The 18,542-nt window shown below is 40.5% G+C and overlaps 1 protein-coding gene across 1 annotated transcript in view; it reads left to right on the top strand.

Moving 5' to 3' along the window:
- The first annotated feature begins 669 nt into the window (after positions 1-669).
- The window catches only part of LOC114448471 (exostosin-1a-like), a 28,913-nt gene continuing 11,040 nt past the window's right edge, over positions 670-18,542 (top strand). The window contains exon 1 of the mRNA XM_028425431.1: positions 670-2,550. Coding sequence (XP_028281232.1) covers positions 1,601-2,550 — 950 coding nt within the window. The 5' untranslated portion in view covers positions 670-1,600. The remainder of the gene's footprint in view (positions 2,551-18,542) is intronic.

Raw genomic sequence — 18,542 nt, 5'->3', positions numbered from 1 at the left:
AAGCACAACTGTCTTGTCGGTGTAATTAAGAATCATGGGGTTATGCTGGTTATTATCACAATCAACCCTACATTCTTCAATAATACCACTTGGCTCACATTAAAAAAAAATCTATATCACAGGCTATGTAGTTATCCTTATTAGCCAAAGATTGGTGGAAACCAATGTTTATAATGTCTAAAAGTGACTTGAGATGACTGATATAGTTATTTATTTGTATGTGGAAATAACAATTAAATTGTTAAGTTTGATACATGGCTTAAAGTCTTTGACGTATGGGGAGATAAAAAAATGAAAATTTGAACAACCACAGTTACCATAACAATTTGGAAAACTAGGCATGTCCAGAAGAGTTATTAAATATGCTTTTAAGTGAGATTATTTTGGCAGATTTCTGTGTTCATTGTTATTGTACAAGTTATTTAGTTTTAATGAGATGACATTAAATTCCACTTCTGATGATTCCCCTCTAAACTCCACAATAATCACAATTTTCAGTTCACGTTACATCTGTGTGCATCTCTCCTTCACCAGCTGCTTCTCTCTGGATGTGAATGGGTGCACTGGAAGCGCCGCCCGCCTCGGATGTGTGAGGAACCAATGGGAACGCACCGTGCGCCGGGAAGAACGTCATATCATCATCATCAGCAGTCGTCCTGGTGGGACGGCTGTGTGCTGCTTTGCTTGGCTTGCAGTCTACACGGCACTCTTGTTTTGGTGTGTGTTTGAGTGAGCAACCACTTAGACTCTTTAAACGGCTGGAGAAATTCACGGAGAAACTAACCTCTCGGTTTCTGAGGACGAGTGAAGGACTAGCCACGGATGAACGGAGAGACATGTTTTTAAAGGGAGATGAGAGAGACTTTGTGGCTGCCTTTACTTCCAAACCAGCGTTAAAGCCTCTTCGGTACAACCGCTTAGCTAACACGCTAACTGTGAATGTTTTCAGAAACTAGCAGGTTAGTTAGCTTGCTAGCTAGCTTAATCGGCTGGATATATTTGCTGTGGGGACTCTACAAACAGCTATAGTGTCTTTCGATACAGTAAGTGAAATAGTTGTAGCAGTTCCTCAATTGAATGTTTGGAGCTCCGGTGCCCTCTTGGCTCCTAAATTTCCAGTAGGGACAATAGTTAACTGTCCGGGCAACAAGTCTGGCACACACTGCTGCTATAACCCAAGTTTGCACTATTCCGTGTACTGTTAATCAGTGATTAATATCGTTAAGGCTGAAGTGAATGTTGAAATGATTGCTTGTGGATAAGTAAAGGTGGCGTTATACAAAGGAAAGTAAGGGGCGACTTCAGATGGCCAGATTTCAGTGCATCGGGTCACTCTGTTGTATAGGAAAACCTGTTGTCAGTTAATCGATCTCATTATTGACGAGGAGACGAGGTGGATGAACATAATAAATCGCCCACATGCGTTGGATCAGTTCCCGGACTTGTGAAAGGCATCTGAAGCAGAAGGAGGGAGACGTGAGCGCACAGCCCTTGCAGCCCGTGGGAAGATGGCGGAACGTTCCCGCTGGAGGTGGTGAAACCAAAACTTCGGGGCTTCTTGGATTCATCGCCAGACATCTTATACCAGACCATAGGACACATGCAGGCCAAAAAACGCTACTTAGTCCTGTTCTCCGCCGGTGCGTGTCTCATTCTGTTGTTTTGTTTTGGGGGGATACAAGTCCCGCTATCCAGACGGGGTCCCAACCGGCGTGATGACCGCAGCCTCAACGGTTACTACCCCGGGGCACGGTGGTATCGCTTACCGGGGTACCTGCAGCCTTTCAGCTCCTGGGAGCACCGGAACGATGATCTTGACGAACACATATCTCCAAGGCAGAAGAGGGACACAAACTCAGGCCTTTACACCGGGAAGCGCTGCAGAATGGAGTCCTGTTTTGACTTCTCCCGGTGTGAGAAGAATGGCTTTAAAGTTTACGTTTACCCACAGCAGAAAGGAGAAAAGCTGTCGGAGAGTTATCAAAACATTTTGTCCTCCATTGAAGGGTCCAGGTTTTATACACCTGACCCAGCACAGGCATGCCTGTTTGTCCTGAGTTTGGACACTCTGGACCGGGATCAGCTGTCACCACAGTATGTACACAACTTGAAAGCAAAAATCCAGAGCCTTCCTCTGTGGAATGGAGGGAAGAACCACATCATCTTTAACTTATACTCCGGCACATGGCCAGACTACACAGAAGATCTGGGCTTTGACATTGGCCTTGCCATGCTGGCGAAGGCCAGCATCAGCACGGAGAACTTTCGACCTAACTTTGATGTTTCTATCCCTCTTTTCTCTAAAGACCACCCTAAGACAGGAGGGGACAAGGGGTACCTTAAACACAACACTATCCCCCCTTTTAGGAAGTACATGCTTGTTTTCAAGGGGAAGAGATACTTAACTGGAATAGGTTCAGACACTAGGAATGCTTTATATCATGTTCATAACTCAGAGGATGTGGTCCTCCTCACCACTTGCAAGCATGGGAAGGACTGGCAGAAGCACAAGGATGCACGATGTGATAAGGACAACGCAGAATATGACAAGTGAGTATTTCCTCAACTGTGAAACACTTAGTGCACCATTCATTCAGGCCATCCTATACACCACTTCCCTGTCTTGTCTACATGTGTACAATGACACAGTATACAGGACATCTGTTCCCTTTATGATCTAACCTTTTGGGATGTTACGAAGCCTGCAATGTTAAATTGTTTTATTTTTAAATTTGTTGTTGTTAGTGCTGCAAAAATTATGGCTTTTCTATTATCAGGTCCAAGAAACATGACCTCATCATGTCACAATAATAAGTATGCCTTCCCAGAGATAAGGAAGTGGAATTCAGTGTGGTCAGAAGTCTGTCTAGAGCTCATGTTCCCTTGATTTGATTATTCTTCTTTTTGCAAACTGTATCTAATTTACTCAACCACCATGCTTTAGTAGTGTACAATCATGATCGTCCCTTGTAAATATTCCTTGTCTCATATGACTTTGTTTACCAAATTACATATCACATGGCACAGATAAGTAGATTTGGTTTAATGTCATCTACAAAAACCTCTCTATTACTGTTATTCAATGATACTCAGTTGGCTTTTCAGAGTGGATAAATAAGCTCTTTCTTGACAACTCCATCTTTCTGCCTCTCATGTCATGCCATGTTGTGATTCCTGATATTTTGTGGTAGAGATATTTAGACACTCTCAATGTAGTGATGTACCAGTAACAAGCGCATTTATATAATTTTCAGTAATACTGTCTCCACCGTGTTGCACAGGTCTACTGACTCAAAAAGTTGCTCTCTGATCATCAACCAGTTCTAGTGCTAAGCCATACGGTTTTCTGTGTTCAAATCTGATGAGCAAACTGGCGTCTGTCTCCCGGCTTTGGCCAGTGGGATTCATTTCGTGTCCCCCCAGACTGTGCTGTGTTGTTATTGGTGACTGTATGGCGCTGGGTGTTTGACTGTGGCTCTTTGGAGTGGATTAGTAGGGACAAAGCACTGGTGCCAGCAAGGGGAAGCCACTCTGGCCCCTGTTTTCTCAGTCATTTCCCAGACAAACCCAACTGCATCAGCCAGGAATGCCCTGGCCCCAACCCGTGTCCTGCGTGACCCCTTACGTTGTTTTGGGGGCTTGCTGGGATTGACCCCCATGTCAACTCTTTACCATGTTGTTATTAGTTGTTTATGGACTGACCATTTCATAGCTTGTTGAGGGGCAGCCCTGAAACCACCAGTTTCTCGTAGGACTCACTTGTTCAATGTCCGTGAAAGGAAGGTAGCACTGAGGTTCATTCCCTCACTCAAATAACATCCTCTGTATCGCTCTTAAGTCACAAACTACCTACTCTCTCTGCCACTCACTGCTGGCTGCCAAGGGCTGCCAGGGAGTGATTTCACAACAGAGAGATGGGTGGCATCAGAGCCGTAACCCAAAGGAAAAATTAATCCTTCTGTCATTAAGTTGCACTGAGGGTAGAAACAGGCTTTGTGTATCTCTCTAGCCTTTGCCAGCTTAGCTTCATTTCATGGTTAAAGTACATTCAGTTCTAAGTCAGTACATCCTTTGTAAGCCATACCACTATCAGTCAACAGGGTTTTGCCTGGTTCCTGGTCCACTGTAGAGTTCCAGTAATATTCGATAAATGTAATTTACTGATCATTGCCACGATGCCCCTGTGTTAGCTGAGCCACATAATGAATTGTGATCATGTTTACCGTTAGTTGAAGTTTAGGTTAGGTTTTGCCCAGCAGGTCTATCACGCAGAAGCTTGAAGCTCATTGAGCTCATTCAGAAGCTTGAAGCATCTGAATGAAAATGACCTGGATGACTGAGAACCTTCATCGACATACTGGTCTATCGTTATGTCTTCAGAAACAAAGTTTGATATATATATATATATATATATATATATATATATAATGTATCACATTTAGGTAGTTAGTGAGGGATAATGCATAGATTCGTATATGTGGATAGGTGTGGTCTTTTCCTTTATATTGAGTATGATCAACCAATATGATTTTTAACAGTCATGTGGGGAGTCTTTATTCCTTCCCTTGCTCTTTTGGCTTTTGTAGCTTGATTGCTTTCTGGGCTCTCTCCACCAGTACAGGGTGGATTCATCAGTCCCAAAAAGCTGAATAATTTTCAGATGGTAATTGTACCTAGGCCTGCTTTCTATCCCCAGCCTGGCACCCAGCTGTGCATAGCTTTCCAAGGGAGTTAAACTTGGCAGGGACAAGGCCGTGGGTGGGATAGTAGCTAAGGAAGCCAGTTTCCAAGGAGATCAATATTTGTTTTTGGGTCATGATTCAACTTTCCAAATGAAGAGTGTCTCCGACTTGTACTGTGCTGTAAACAACACACTAGTTGGGTAAGCAGCTTGGAGGATGCTGCAAATTGGGAAAATATTAAATGGGCTGAGCTCTTAAAATATCTCAATGGATTAGGCAGCTGTTTGTCAGACAGATGGATTTAGAGTCTGGATAAGACACTAACTAATGTGTCAGATATTATAACAACAAAACTCATGCTCATATAGTATCACCTCACTTTATTACAACAGGGATCAAATGATCCTAAATCTGATTTACACCACCCATACTTACTTCTCTGTGAAATCAGTTGCACTTTCCCGTTACACAGTTCTATGGGTCAGACAGTGCAGTCTGTGGTCTAACTGGGTGGAAGTAATAGTTTCTGTGCCTGGCTGTGGCCCTTTGTGCCACAAATCCCCCTTATCCTCTCCCACTGACAACAAGGAAGTTGTGACAGACTGAATGCAGCCTCTCACCGTAATTACCATGTAATGGCCATGTCATTTTTGTGTAATAGTTGAGACCGTATGCTCCATGTTGGCTTAGTGTGGACATGATGTGCTACATGTGCAAAACATAGGTTCAGTACATCTAGACATCGTATAGAAAATGTGCACTGTGCTATGCATTTTATTGTATTTTTCTTGCATGTAATTATTTCAGTGGTATGGTTACTTAAGAAAATTAAGACTAAAACTACATTATCATTCTGACACCTAATTAAACATTTGGTTTATAGCGATGGGGCATAGCCTGTTATTTCTCCGACAAACAAAATGTTTTGGGTATTTTTGAATTCCTTGCTTCTCTAATGAACACTGTTTATACTGTGCTTGTTATGAGACAGACTTGCCTGTCAACATTACACATGAAGGCGCCGTTACTTGGCATTGATGATAATAAAGGGGAATAATCATGTCGGGAGATGTATTGCGTTTTTTATTTGTAAAAAGAAAAGGCATTAAGTTGTGCTTATTCAGTCTCTTGCCAACGTGATTATGCATATCTTTTTTGATATGTTCTTCTTTTGAGTGGAGCAGTATATGTTTTAAGGACTTATGCCAAATTATCGTAAGGTTAGTAAGGCCCCTTTATAGTTTCTTTCTCTACTATGTCTTCCAGCCATTAGTTAAAGACAACGTTCTGCTTCCCTCTTCACCATCTTGTTTTTTTTATATATCAGCACTCAGCCACTATGTACACCCTTGTAGAACAGCCAAAGAAAGAAGAAAAGATACAGCAGGAGGCAGGTCAGATGCAATTTTAACCTCCAACTGAAAGCCCTCTCACAGCTTGTTTCCAATTAAGAGGCCCTGCCAAGCGAGAGAGTATGAGCGGGATGGATTGAGAGATGAGGGGAGAGTCACAGAGGAGTGGGAAACAAACTGAGATGAACACAAAGAGAACAAACAGTGAGAGTCTGAGAAGCTAAAAGATGGAGGGAGGAAATAAAAGGAAAGAGAGAGAGAGAGAGAAACAGAAAAGGGAAAACTAACATGCCAGCTATCCAACAGCAAGAGGTGAGTGCAATAGCAGGCTGGATGCTGACGTTGGTCTGCTAGGTGTATTTATAGACTTACAGGGTTTTAATCCTCAGTATTGGCCAAAGCCCCTGGCAGAGGGCTGCTAGCCAACTTGATGCAGGCTTTACAGAGCTTGGGGAAAATGATAATCGTTGGGGGAGGATGGTCGATCTCTGAGTTCCTGCACATTAACAATAAATGCCACTTTCCACTGTCTTACCTGCTATTTCAGTGCATTTGGACAGTTTTTTACCCTGATAAATGGGTTCCATGTGGCCAGTTTAGAGTGCTGGGGTGTGTTAAAAAAGTCATAAAATGTACCTAACATTACTAAATGAGTCATAAACAATTATTTTCTCTTAACTGTCCCCAGCAATACAACAATCACATTACTGTGCTCCAAGTAGTGTAACTGAAATTAGTAGGTGTACTGCATTATTAAACATAATTCTACTTTAAGTAGATGATGTGCATAACCTCTACAATACTTTGACATAGCAGAAGAAATCGCCTTTAAGGCTACAATGCCAAGATGACCTTAAAAAACTGACTGATCATTCACTCAGACATAAGATGCACTTGAGCAAAACTGAAAGACCAAGGTTAGCAAGGAGATGGCAACTGGCATGTATGTGCATCTTGTGACTGTAAGAGAATAACTAAGCCAGTGCCTTTTTTGTGATTCGGAAAGCATTACAGGAGTAGAAAGTTCTAACGAGTGAATTATTTTTAGACCACACATTTTAAAAGCATCACATTCTAGGTTTTTCTATGATCATTTTGTCATTGTTAATTTACAGTACATTGTCCATGATGGTTTATATTTGGAGCATGTGGTGGACAATTAATCTGATTGTGTTGCTTCTGGATCAAAATGACTGCATTGTTCTCTGACCCCTTTCTGCCAGTGCAACCAGTTTAGCCTGAAGTCTGTTTTCATTATGAAGTGGTTTTGGCTGATTGACACACAGAGCCGAATTATGCAACTTAAAGTTTTGGGAAAAAATTCCTGTTTCTGCATAGCTGTATAACTCAGCCCTTCCTGTAAACCATAACCATGACTTTTGGCTCTGCTGTAAAGAGCTGAATGATACAGCACACAGTGAAGGAGGCTGGTAAACCACAAAACCTCTGCGTACAGATGACATGTTTGTTCTTCATCAACACTACCCTAGAAATAACACTTACATGACCACACTGTAATTTTGGAAATGTCAGTGTTCCATATACTGTTTCTGATATATTGCCTTAAGCTACTTTTTGTATGGAAGTAAAGCAAGATCCTTTTAGGCACCAGTTCTGCTCCATATTGTATTCATGCTTTAGTTTATCCTAGTTTCTCACTGCACCTTATTAAATTGCATGCATCTTCACAACAGATGTGTGTTATTTAAACAGGCACCTGTGAGCTCTTTTTCAAGAGAATAATGTAATGTAGCCTATGACTAGCAATACTTGAAATCAAACTTTTTACAGTATTTATACAATATTGTGTTGTCAGATTAAATGTTGCACTTAAAAGTATATATCATAAGTGGACAGTCTTTTGGCACCCTGTGTTTTGTCTCCAAAGTTTTCAACAGGTTCAGAGAAAATATGCTGGCTGACTGCTGAGATAAGCTCCTTGGGATACTGTGATTGAAGACAAGTTTCATGCCTTTACCTGTAGTTCTTCATCTTTTGTAAAAATGTCAGACAATGGAACAGGAAATGTGTCAGTGTGACGCACTTAGCTTTCTTCATGTCTTGGCTTATCCTTTTCATTTTTATCTGAGCAAATTTTCCACCATATATTTTGAGTTGGCATAAATTGTCTGGCTGTAAAATTTAAGTGACCATCTGACAGCTGGATGCTTGTAAGGTTCCTTTAGCACAAGACAATAAAGTTTATGAATGGTTTTTGCCTGACTTATGTTACTCAGATGTGCATATTGCATTTTTTGTCTAATAATAAGGAATTGACATATGCTTGGAGTTCTGATGGCCTATTGGTGTTATGAAAGAGAAGGGCCCAACTAGATGGATGACACAGAGTTTCAATGAGACCCTGGGGATTAGAAATTGCTCATACCCGGAGAGCTCATGGTAAGTGATAGCTTTGAAAACCAATGCAGGAAAGTCGATAACTGAGCAGGCAGGTTGTTACATGGTCACCAATCTTATTCCACACAACTGAATCATGTTGTGCAAAAATCACTGAACAGATTCTGAGTTGTGAGTAAAGGCAGACATACACATAGCTGAGGAGGTAATACTCGGCTTGTTTACTCACAGTGTCAGGGTAGCTGATGACCTGTGCAAAATCACATTTTGTTCTGCTATGTTCTCCTGTACTTGGTAAAAAGAGACCATTGATATTCATCACATTCTTAATTCTGTGTCTTAATGTGCTGTGAGTCATAAAATATCTCTGCTTTTTGTCTAGAGAACTGACAAAAAAAGAACCGTTTCCCAGAAGGATCTTCTCAATTCTCAATTGATTGCCATGTCATTTTTCACTGCCAGGATTTGTAGGGGTCAAGGGTTAACAGAAGGTATTGCAATCAATGTTTATATCTCATGAGTCCTGAAGTACTGCCAGTGCTTTTGAAATAGATACCTCTACTTTGCTTGATTAATGACTTGGTGTAAACCAGCAAAGCTTAATGTAAGGAGAGTCCAAATCTGGCGAAGTATGGGATCTCAGTGCACTTAAGCATGTGCTGGAGTGGTTGCAGTGGTTTCCTTTCTCTCGCTCTCTTATACACACTCTCTCTGATTCACAGTCAAATGTGCTTTATTTGTATGAATGGGTTTAAGCTGCACTCTTGGACTCTTTCTGGCTAGTTGTTGGGGAAAGAGGGCAGTGCCCTTTGTTTGCCATGCTCCCCTTGTATCTTGCCTTTTGTCCTGACAGGATGATGTATGTCTTGTCCTTGGCAGGCATCAGCAGCTGATGTATTTCACTTGGAATGCTGTGAGAGTGAAATAAGCAAAGGGATGTCTACATGCCAAAAAGTGTGATCTCTTTAGTCAATAGTATGGAATAAAGTGGAGGATGCAGCTAGACCAGCATTAATCTAAGAGAAGCACAAATTATAGGGGTATGCAACCATAGTTTTGTGATGGTGGTAATGATCAGGGTGAGATATGTGAAGCTCATCTTTGTTGGCTTCATTTCCCAGCTGTAGAGATTTATCCTAAAGCCACATTGTGTCCTGCTTTTTTTGCAGTATATCTAAAAAGAAATACCTTTAGTGACCAAGTCAGATAAAGAAAGCTGAGAAATGACACAGTTGATCTAAGATTAATATTTCATAGGTTTCTCTTGCAAAGTCATCTTAAGTGCTGCTGGTGGAGTATTTAAAGACAAAGATGTAACTTAATGGAACTGAGTCATCATTCAGTAAGCCAGTGTTTGCGTGAGCCATGGGGCACATTTACAGTCATTTCAAACATTCAGATAAGTTGCTTGCTGGCCATGACAGGAGCTTTCTCAATTATCCCTCATGTACTATGAAATATGTTGTGAGAGCTACATGCAGAATTAAGTACCACTCTAAAACCTGTGCCAGTCAAATCCTACAGGCTTTGAATCCTTCAGTCTGTGTGGCAAGAAGACCTGCAAAACCCCACAGACACAGACACACTTAATCATCTGTGACTTGACTCAAAATCTTTTTTTTTTAAATATTCCATTATTTTTGCAATGGCAGCGAGGATTACACTACAACAATTAATAGCCATAGTGTTCATGGAGGGATTAACTGATTTTTTTCTCAAAGTTACTTTGGCAAAGAAAAATATCACTCCCCCCCACAGACCATGTTGTGCTGTGTTAAAATACCCACACTTGGCAGTGTCAAAAAAAATTGCCAGCCGCTATGTTGCACGACGGGGCTGCGTAGTGACTTGGACCATCAGATAAAAGTGGCACATACAAACATACACACAGATATGATATCGCTTGGTGTCCTCTTTGGACTCCACTTTGTCAGATAACGGCTTAAGCCAGCAATGTGGAAAGAAAGCTCTAGCATATGTGATGATAAACATGAGTTTATGATAGTTCTAACTTCTGTGTGAAATACTAGCCTTAATTGATCTCTACTTTTTGCAGTCTTCAACTGATTAAGTGGCCATTGGAGTTAAAAAATCTTATCATCACAAAAAGAAGCCGAATAGCTAGATGAGGAAAATGTGGATCAGAGACGGTGACTCCATACAGCAGCTCTCTTTTATAAATCACATTATTTTGCTGTTGTTTAAATTAAAAGATTACTGACTATGATTTACAGCCTGTTGGCCGAGCTTCATCAGCTTCTTTCATTCCTTTACCCTGTGAAATCCATGGCTTCCCTTCCCTTTCCCTTGTGCGGTCACAACCAGAGGGCGACACAGGAAGTGTTGTCTTTGATCTTTCCTGCTGTTCAAACTAATTACCTGCCTGCAGCAGCAAGTGCTGCTGGCCGTGGAATTTATTAACAGATATAAAGCTTTGTTCTGTTCCAGTGTTTCTGTAAGCATATAGAGGAATTCATCTGCCAACAGCAAGGTCTACTCCAGAACAGGCTAACCTGTTTTGTGTAACATTAACAGACCGCAAATGTCCAGTGTATTTTGGTTGTTTGTTCGGCTGAATTAAAGGTTAAGACTGTGACAGGAAAAGACTGTGCTTTAAGGGAGTTACAATAATTACAAACCTTGTCTTGTTCCATCTTGTCCGCCCTCTGCCCTCTCTTTGACCTTCCTTTAATCTCCCGTTGCCAACAATTGTTTTTGGAAAGTAACACTACGACCTATTTAGCCCCATCCTTTTAATTCATTATTTAGCTTGTATTATGTTTCTGTAATAAGACAAAACACTTACGCTAGCACACTGAGTAGGGTGTCTATAAGTCTTTGTGGTGAGAATTAGGTCACCTCACACGGTATACAGATTAGTAAATGAAGATGAGTTGGATAGTGGTAACCTCTGTTGAGTTTAAAGGCCAGTTCATATAGAAACCAAGATCTTTTTTTTTGCTGTCAAACAGGCACATTAGAACTATGGCTGCTATTCTTTTTACTTCATAAGAACTACTGATAGTTAGCAGATTCTGAGAACAGAAGTACCAAACTTAGCTCAGGAAACACTTCACTAGTGCCTAAATGCTGCTAAAATGTGGCTTTCCATATTCTCTTATCACAACAGTAACAAAAATTGTAAACACGTGCCATGCAAGTGCAGTCAAACTGCTGATATACTGAAAAATTGGGAAAATGTCTTCAGAAAGAGCTATGAGTCTAGTTGACTTGATTTAAATTATTGGACATAACATGACCTGGATGATTAAGAGCATTCACAGACATATCTCTTCATCTTTCATTTTGAAGAGCAGTGCTTTAGCCAAGTGCCACAGATTTATGCCTGTTGCTGCAGTTTTGTGTATCCTCTAGGGTAAACTGCAGTACTTTTTCACTTTTCCCCATCATCATTAGTACTGCTGCCACCCTGTAATCTCTCTTTCTGTCACCGAGGCAATGGGGCTTCTCTCTCCTCTGTTGTCTTGTAATTGTGAGGTAATCATCGTTTCCCTCTTGAGAGCTAAAAGACTGTGTTTACCCTACGTTTTTGGCGGCTCAACTTGGCGAGACACTAATTTACTCTCTGCAGCCGAATGAAGCTGCTCTTCTCATTACTTCATTCTGGCTTTGGATTCACAGCCTTATTCAAGAGCAGGAGGAGGCTTTGTCTCCCATCTTCATCTGGTGTTTATAAGGAGTTGGCTTGACAAAATTACAAGAAGATGTATAGTCTAATTGCTTTTATACTGTAGAAACATGAAATATGTCCTAACCAGTGCCCTGGTGGTTCAGATAATGTACCAAACAACAGAGGATGAAACACCTTTCACTGGAGCTATCCTGATCTGTTTGTGGTTTAAATCCAGAGTCCAGTGTGATACTTTATTCACTATAATACAAACTATTAGTTTGATCACTCAAGAATTTCTTTTGAACTTCTCCTCCCTACTATGCCTTTGCATAATTTCATACAAGCCATACTGGTACTTATTATTAACATGCACAGATTTGGTCACATTGACTTGCATATTGGCTGTTGCTTTACCCTGCAGATATTATCCAAATGCACACCTACACACAAACAAACACAAAATGCTTCAAAACAGACTCAGACCAGGCATATCCTAGCCTCAGCAGCAAGGCTTTATCCAAATCCCTCTCCCGGCATGATGGATATTGGATCAGATCAGACGTGGCCCACAAGTCCATTTGATGCTGCATTGATAGCAAAGTTGGTTGATAACATCCTGTATTCTGAATTAAGTAAGGGATTGCCACGGCCTCCTCTCCCTGCCATGGCTTTTGTTACACTTGCTTTACTATTGAAGGTAGGTTACTCTCTGTGAATTGACTGAGTAAGAAAAAAACACGAACAAATATAGGGGTGCATTCAGGTTTACACACCCTTGCATGGACAAACAATCATTGTTTAAGTGTGAGCCTTGTTTTTTGTTTTATTTCCATCTGTTTTCACCTCTCTCCAATGTTAGCTTTTTATTCTCCTCTTTCCCTACATCCCAACTCACCTTTCATTACTCTTGCCCGTCCTTTGCCTCACTCATTTCCTTTACCCTCCCAGGTCCAATCCATTCATCACTTCCTTCTTTCCCAGTTCCTTCTGCTTCTTCTATCTCTCTGTCATTCAATCCCTCTCTCTTTCACGATCTGCCTTCTCACATCCCTCTATCTCTTTCTCCATCCATCCACCCTGTTTGGCCCAGGAACAGAGACATTCCTGACCTGGACTTATCTGTCTTGCAAAACAACTACAGCAAGAGTACCACCGGCTAGACTCTGTCTCCAACTGAAGTCAGTCACTGGCTGTTTGACAGCATTCCTTTAAGCTCAGGGCTGCTGAGATTAATCGGCTCAACTTTCACCATCCTTCATAAACGAATACACTCACTGATCATCCTAGGACTACTTGTATTGTATGAATGCTTAAGGATATGCATTCATTCTGTGGTTCATTTACTCTTGCTGTGTAATTGTCCTTTAAGATTGCCAGGCTGAAAATGTGAAATTTAGAATTATTTAAAGAAAGAACCTTCCCTTTTTTCTGATGAAAGGCTATAAGCACATCAAGGATTGAACCATATTTCTCATCATGCCTAATGCCATGTTTGGAAATACATGATACAACCAACATAAGTTTTAATGTCTGTTACTGTTAATCATTCTAAGCTGAGGGCAGCTACTACATGGCCACAGCAGTCAAGTAATTTGACCTTAACTGTCTGATCTGACATCTTTATGTTTCCTGACTTTACAAGTCAGCTCTGACATTCCATCACTAATGGCTGTTCCATTAACAACAGTCATTTCATTATCTCCAAGAGTCCCTTGTTCTTGTTATGGTATCCAGAGTGCACTTCAAAGCATCCTACTCATTAAACTCATCAAGCTGATGGATAGCTGATTAGAGATGTGGAAAATACTTCTGTTACACTCGTAAAGAATGAATTTATTTTTTTTAAGCATTTTGTGAGCATTTAACGTTTTCTAAATTTTGCCTGTGTGTATGTGTTGGGTTTACTAATTCTAGGGTGTTTATGTCTCAAGCCATGTTTATACAGATTTAAGGTTTTCATTTTTCTCCTATTCAGAGATGAGTAGACGCCAAGAAGGGGCACAAGAATCAGAGGAGTGATAGACGACTTAAAGCATAGTAATTAGGCGAATTAACCTGGGGTCATGTAATGTGGGAGAGCTCAGGACCCCCTCTGTGTGTCTGTAAATGTTTTATAAAGCTGTCTTTGAACTCATTAACCAGAGGAAGATAAGTGAGCCCAAGTTGCCTTGAGGAAATGAGTAAAGGCTTTGTTTTTTTGTAAATGCCATATTGCCACATTCTCTTTGTGCCATTGACTTGGGGTGGAGCACATAGTGCCTTTTAAACCCCATTAAGCAGCAATGTGTCCATTTCTAATAAAAGTGTAACAACTTTGATCAATGCTGAAAATGGGCACATGCAGTTTTTCTAGTCCCACCCCCCCCTCTTTCTCTGTTATGAGGGCTGATAAAAATAAAGAACACATCACTTCCTTTTATATTTATTCAGATTACCAATTCCGTTTTCTCATTAGACATACAGTACATTCCCAATTATCTATGTAGACTACTGTGGTTCAAGCTTTACCAAGAATTAATGATTTTTTTCCTCGTGCATTTCAAAATTCTATTTGGTCTATTCTCAGGACTGGATGCACGATCCATCCACAGGAAATGGTTTGCCTTTACTGTGGCAATGTCCACATTTTGTGGGTAATCAAATTGAGTTGAGAAACTGGAAGTCTAATTCTGCACCATCATCCTTTATGTCATGCCAGAGTCAGGCCAGGGGACAGTGTAGTTTCAGTTAGATTTTTTCCCCCTGAAGCTTTGCTACCTTCTACTTTATTGTCCTCATCCTTGCTTGAGGCAATGTTAACTAGCACCAAGGCTTTAAAAAGTTTTTCAACAGTCAAGATTAACTACGCCATTAAGTACAATATAGTGTACTGAATCTCATTCATAATTGTCTTGCTCGTTAATCTGCAATGTGACATCCTGAGGCCACTGGAGTATTTTAGGCTCCATAATTTTAGGTAAGTTAGTGTCGTGCTCTTCACAGTCATTCTGGCCACTAGAGTGTGTGCCTTTGTTTCCTGTGCTTTTTGAATATTGACTGCATTGCTGAAATAGGAATCTGTGTAATGTGAATCTGCATGCACATAAAAATGAAACCTCTGTTTTGCATCGGATTGGTGTACCAGTTCCCTACAAGCTCAATAAAACCGCAGCCAGTGCATTATTCCACATTCCTCAGGGATCACTTTCTACAGAGGTGTAAGACACTCGCCTGACACTAGAGACTAGCCTTCTTCTGACTGCAAATAAACCTTGTGTAAAATGAGTATGAGGGATGCATTTGAATTCCATATTATGAGCGTCAGTTTGACGCTGATTGCCTTGAGGGGACCAAAACATCTACGAATCAGCTGGATCTACGAGGGTCTGGCAGTTACTTAAACTAGTGAAGTTCATCTGATGTGCATCAAGATCAAATTAAGCTTTTTCTGTGTTTTTGTTTTTTTGTCTGGCATTCTTGCCATGGGTCGCTCTGACTGTGTGGGGCTTGGATACAGTGTGCAGTTGTCAGCTGCAGCTTTTCCCCTTTTCATCCGATGACACTCACTTTCACTCATTGCCTTTCAAGCTTAAATTCCTTTGGCTTGAACTCATGGTCCTAGCAACAGCCAACTGTCTATCAGCCTGGCTCAACTGTGACGGATAAGAGGAAGCGGAACATTAGATATGAAGTTAGTATAGGAGAGAGGTGGGGTGAGATAGCAGGATAGTCCTATTGTAGAGTTGCCTCCATTTTTTTTCCTCTGCAGTTTATCTTGACAAATTCTTCTTTTGTTGAGGATTTTTCCAGGATTTTAGCGTTTGAATTGCACCAAGTACTGCTGCCATACTCCCTTTCTGTCAACACTGAGGACACAACCATCTTGTTTAAATGAGCTTTGTTCAAATAATCACAAGACAAAACCAACCCGTGGTTTTGCGTTATCTGCTGTGTGAACATTAGCGGACGGGTCTGTCATTTTGTTTTAGTAACACATCCAAAAAATACAGAAAATTCTTTGATTTAGAAAGTGGTGGCACCTAAGATTTGTTACTATGGATGCCTGTTTTTGCGTTGACATCACAGTGCATGTATTTTAATGCAGTATCAACAAGTAATATAGGCAAACCAAGAATCTGTTAAGCTCTGTGCAACAATCAACATCCTTTACACAAACACCCACCTGCTGTGATTTCACTTGACAATTACCTTCTGTCTCAGACATAGAAGCTGGCAGGATAAAGTATGCACTAGCTGATGCATAGCAACTGTTGCAGCCACAGCAATATGGATGGTAACATTACAGGGCATACTAAACAGAAGTATCCTCTGCATACAACCATTGTTGTTTTAATTACAATGTAGACGGGGGTTATTCAATGTCATGTCGAGTTACTGTTGCATTAACATTATTACCAATGAATAAATGGTGAACAAAATAATTTACCAATCACACAAAAGATAGAAAAATGCAAGGTTTTAATGTCTGACTGTTTATAGCCTGATGCAAAATAGAATTTTTTTTTTTTTTTTTGATTTAGCTGGATGATGGACCATTTCAGCAGAAATAAAATCTTCTGTAGCAGAGTTGGAGTATTTTTTTAAAAAAACAAACAATTACATTCATTAACACATAGTTTTTTGTGAATACACTGTTCCCGGATAGAAAACTGTTTGTGGTAATCCTGTGTATTGATTTGTTGTAGAGCAGATGGAGCGGTACCTCCTTTTGATTGCAGTCATCTCTATTATGCTGTAAATGTGTGTGGTCTCTCACACAGATTATAGGAGACAAACACTTTGGCTGTTCTTCTCAGTATCCTCAAGCACTTGACAAAGTGAGCCATGCATTTCTTTTTCACACCACCCATTCTTGTTGCTAGGAGACTGGTTGATCTTTTTTCTTGACCCATCTCACTTCTTGTTATTCGTTTCCCTTTTCTGAATCATTCCATGTTTGTTTGCTGCAAATCTTATATTATGATTATATTTGTGTATGGATTATGGTGTAGCAGAAGGTAACTCTGCCAAGTGCCTTTTGTTCTATTTTTCCAACGAGAGACCTAGAAATTGAGACATATCAGAATAGGCTGATATATTATTGATTATGTATAGTGCTGAAATAACAATGCTGCATTAGCTGCCTTTATGCATGTCTCAAGTGAATTGGTAGCAAAAACAATGTTCCAGCTCCGTGTTTAATCCATGTCATAAACATCAAGTATCAAAGTAAATTATTTCACAAATGCCAAGAAATAGAAGTCGCTCATTTCAACATGCGAGTAACTCCTTAAAGGAACATTTTGATCTCAGAATTTAATGTCCAATATATGTACCTCCTTGGATAGATTACCCTTGTAAAACACACAGTTCCTTTTTTCCCTGTCACTCAAAAGCATACATAGAGCAGTCATATAAAAGAACTGCTATTTCTAAAAGTTGGTAGTTTCTAACCAAGAGCCACAGGATGGTCAGGAAATGTCAACAGCATGGTCACTCTGATTGTTGGTTGTGGGTAAAACCTCAGTGGATGTGGCTGTGTGCACCACATGTATTCTCTCAGACTGAAGTATAACACAGTGTAGCACAACTGTGGGCTATGTTGTTTCACAGTTTGCTCTGACTATCACCTATCATTTATATTACAACATCATTAGGAGGTGTCTAAAAAGACTAATTTAAGCTCATTACACTAACTATGTGATTACCCTGCGATGATCAATCTGCTAGTATATTATAACCCTGCTCACTGGCAGCCATCTGCATGCTGGAGCGTTGAAAATATGGGACACTGCAGGAATTGCTTCATATAATGCAGAGTTGATTGCTGACACTGCTGTTAAAAGCAGAGTATGGCTACCTCCTGTCTGACATCTATCCGGCTATTTTGTAATGTGTTTTTTAGGCAGTAAGACCCACTGAACACAGACGTGCATTGCACTTGAAAGTATAGGAGAAATAACACCTAAAATGCACACTAAGGAGCTAGTTCAAAGGGAAGCTGTTTTTGAACACTCATCCTTCACATCTCCACTGACATGCAGCAGCATACTGAGAGACTGCTCCTCCCCACTGGCAGCCATCTGGAAGAGTGGGGAAGAATGGAGGTATGCAGGGAGAGGAACATCTGGTCTTCTCTGGGTTTGCACTGACAGGAAATACAATGGATGGGACATTTACACTCAGCCAGGCTGAGATATGGACCTATACATTTGTTTTTATGGGCAAACAAAATGGTCAGTTATTACATGCCTAAAGCTTATGTGTTTGTAATGTTGATGGCCTATGATGGCCTATGATGACGTCAGAGCAGCATCTGTGATGATACCTAGGCTCTAGTATTACTTACTATGGCCTACTTGTACTTGATAATGGATTTCTATGTGCATTATAGTATATTAGTTGTAGTGTATTATCATTGACAGCATCAAGCTTAGCTGTTGCTTTTATGCTTTTTGTGGCTGTTAATCTCACAGGCGTCACCACAATTGCTGTAAATGGGATGGATTGTCTAAAGTGGGATTATCCAGAAGAATG

This window comes from Parambassis ranga, chromosome 16, assembly GCF_900634625.1.
Source record: "Parambassis ranga chromosome 16, fParRan2.1, whole genome shotgun sequence".
NCBI classification, from domain to species: Eukaryota; Metazoa; Chordata; class Actinopteri; family Ambassidae; genus Parambassis; species Parambassis ranga.
This window is presented reverse-complemented; position numbering and strand designations above follow the sequence as displayed.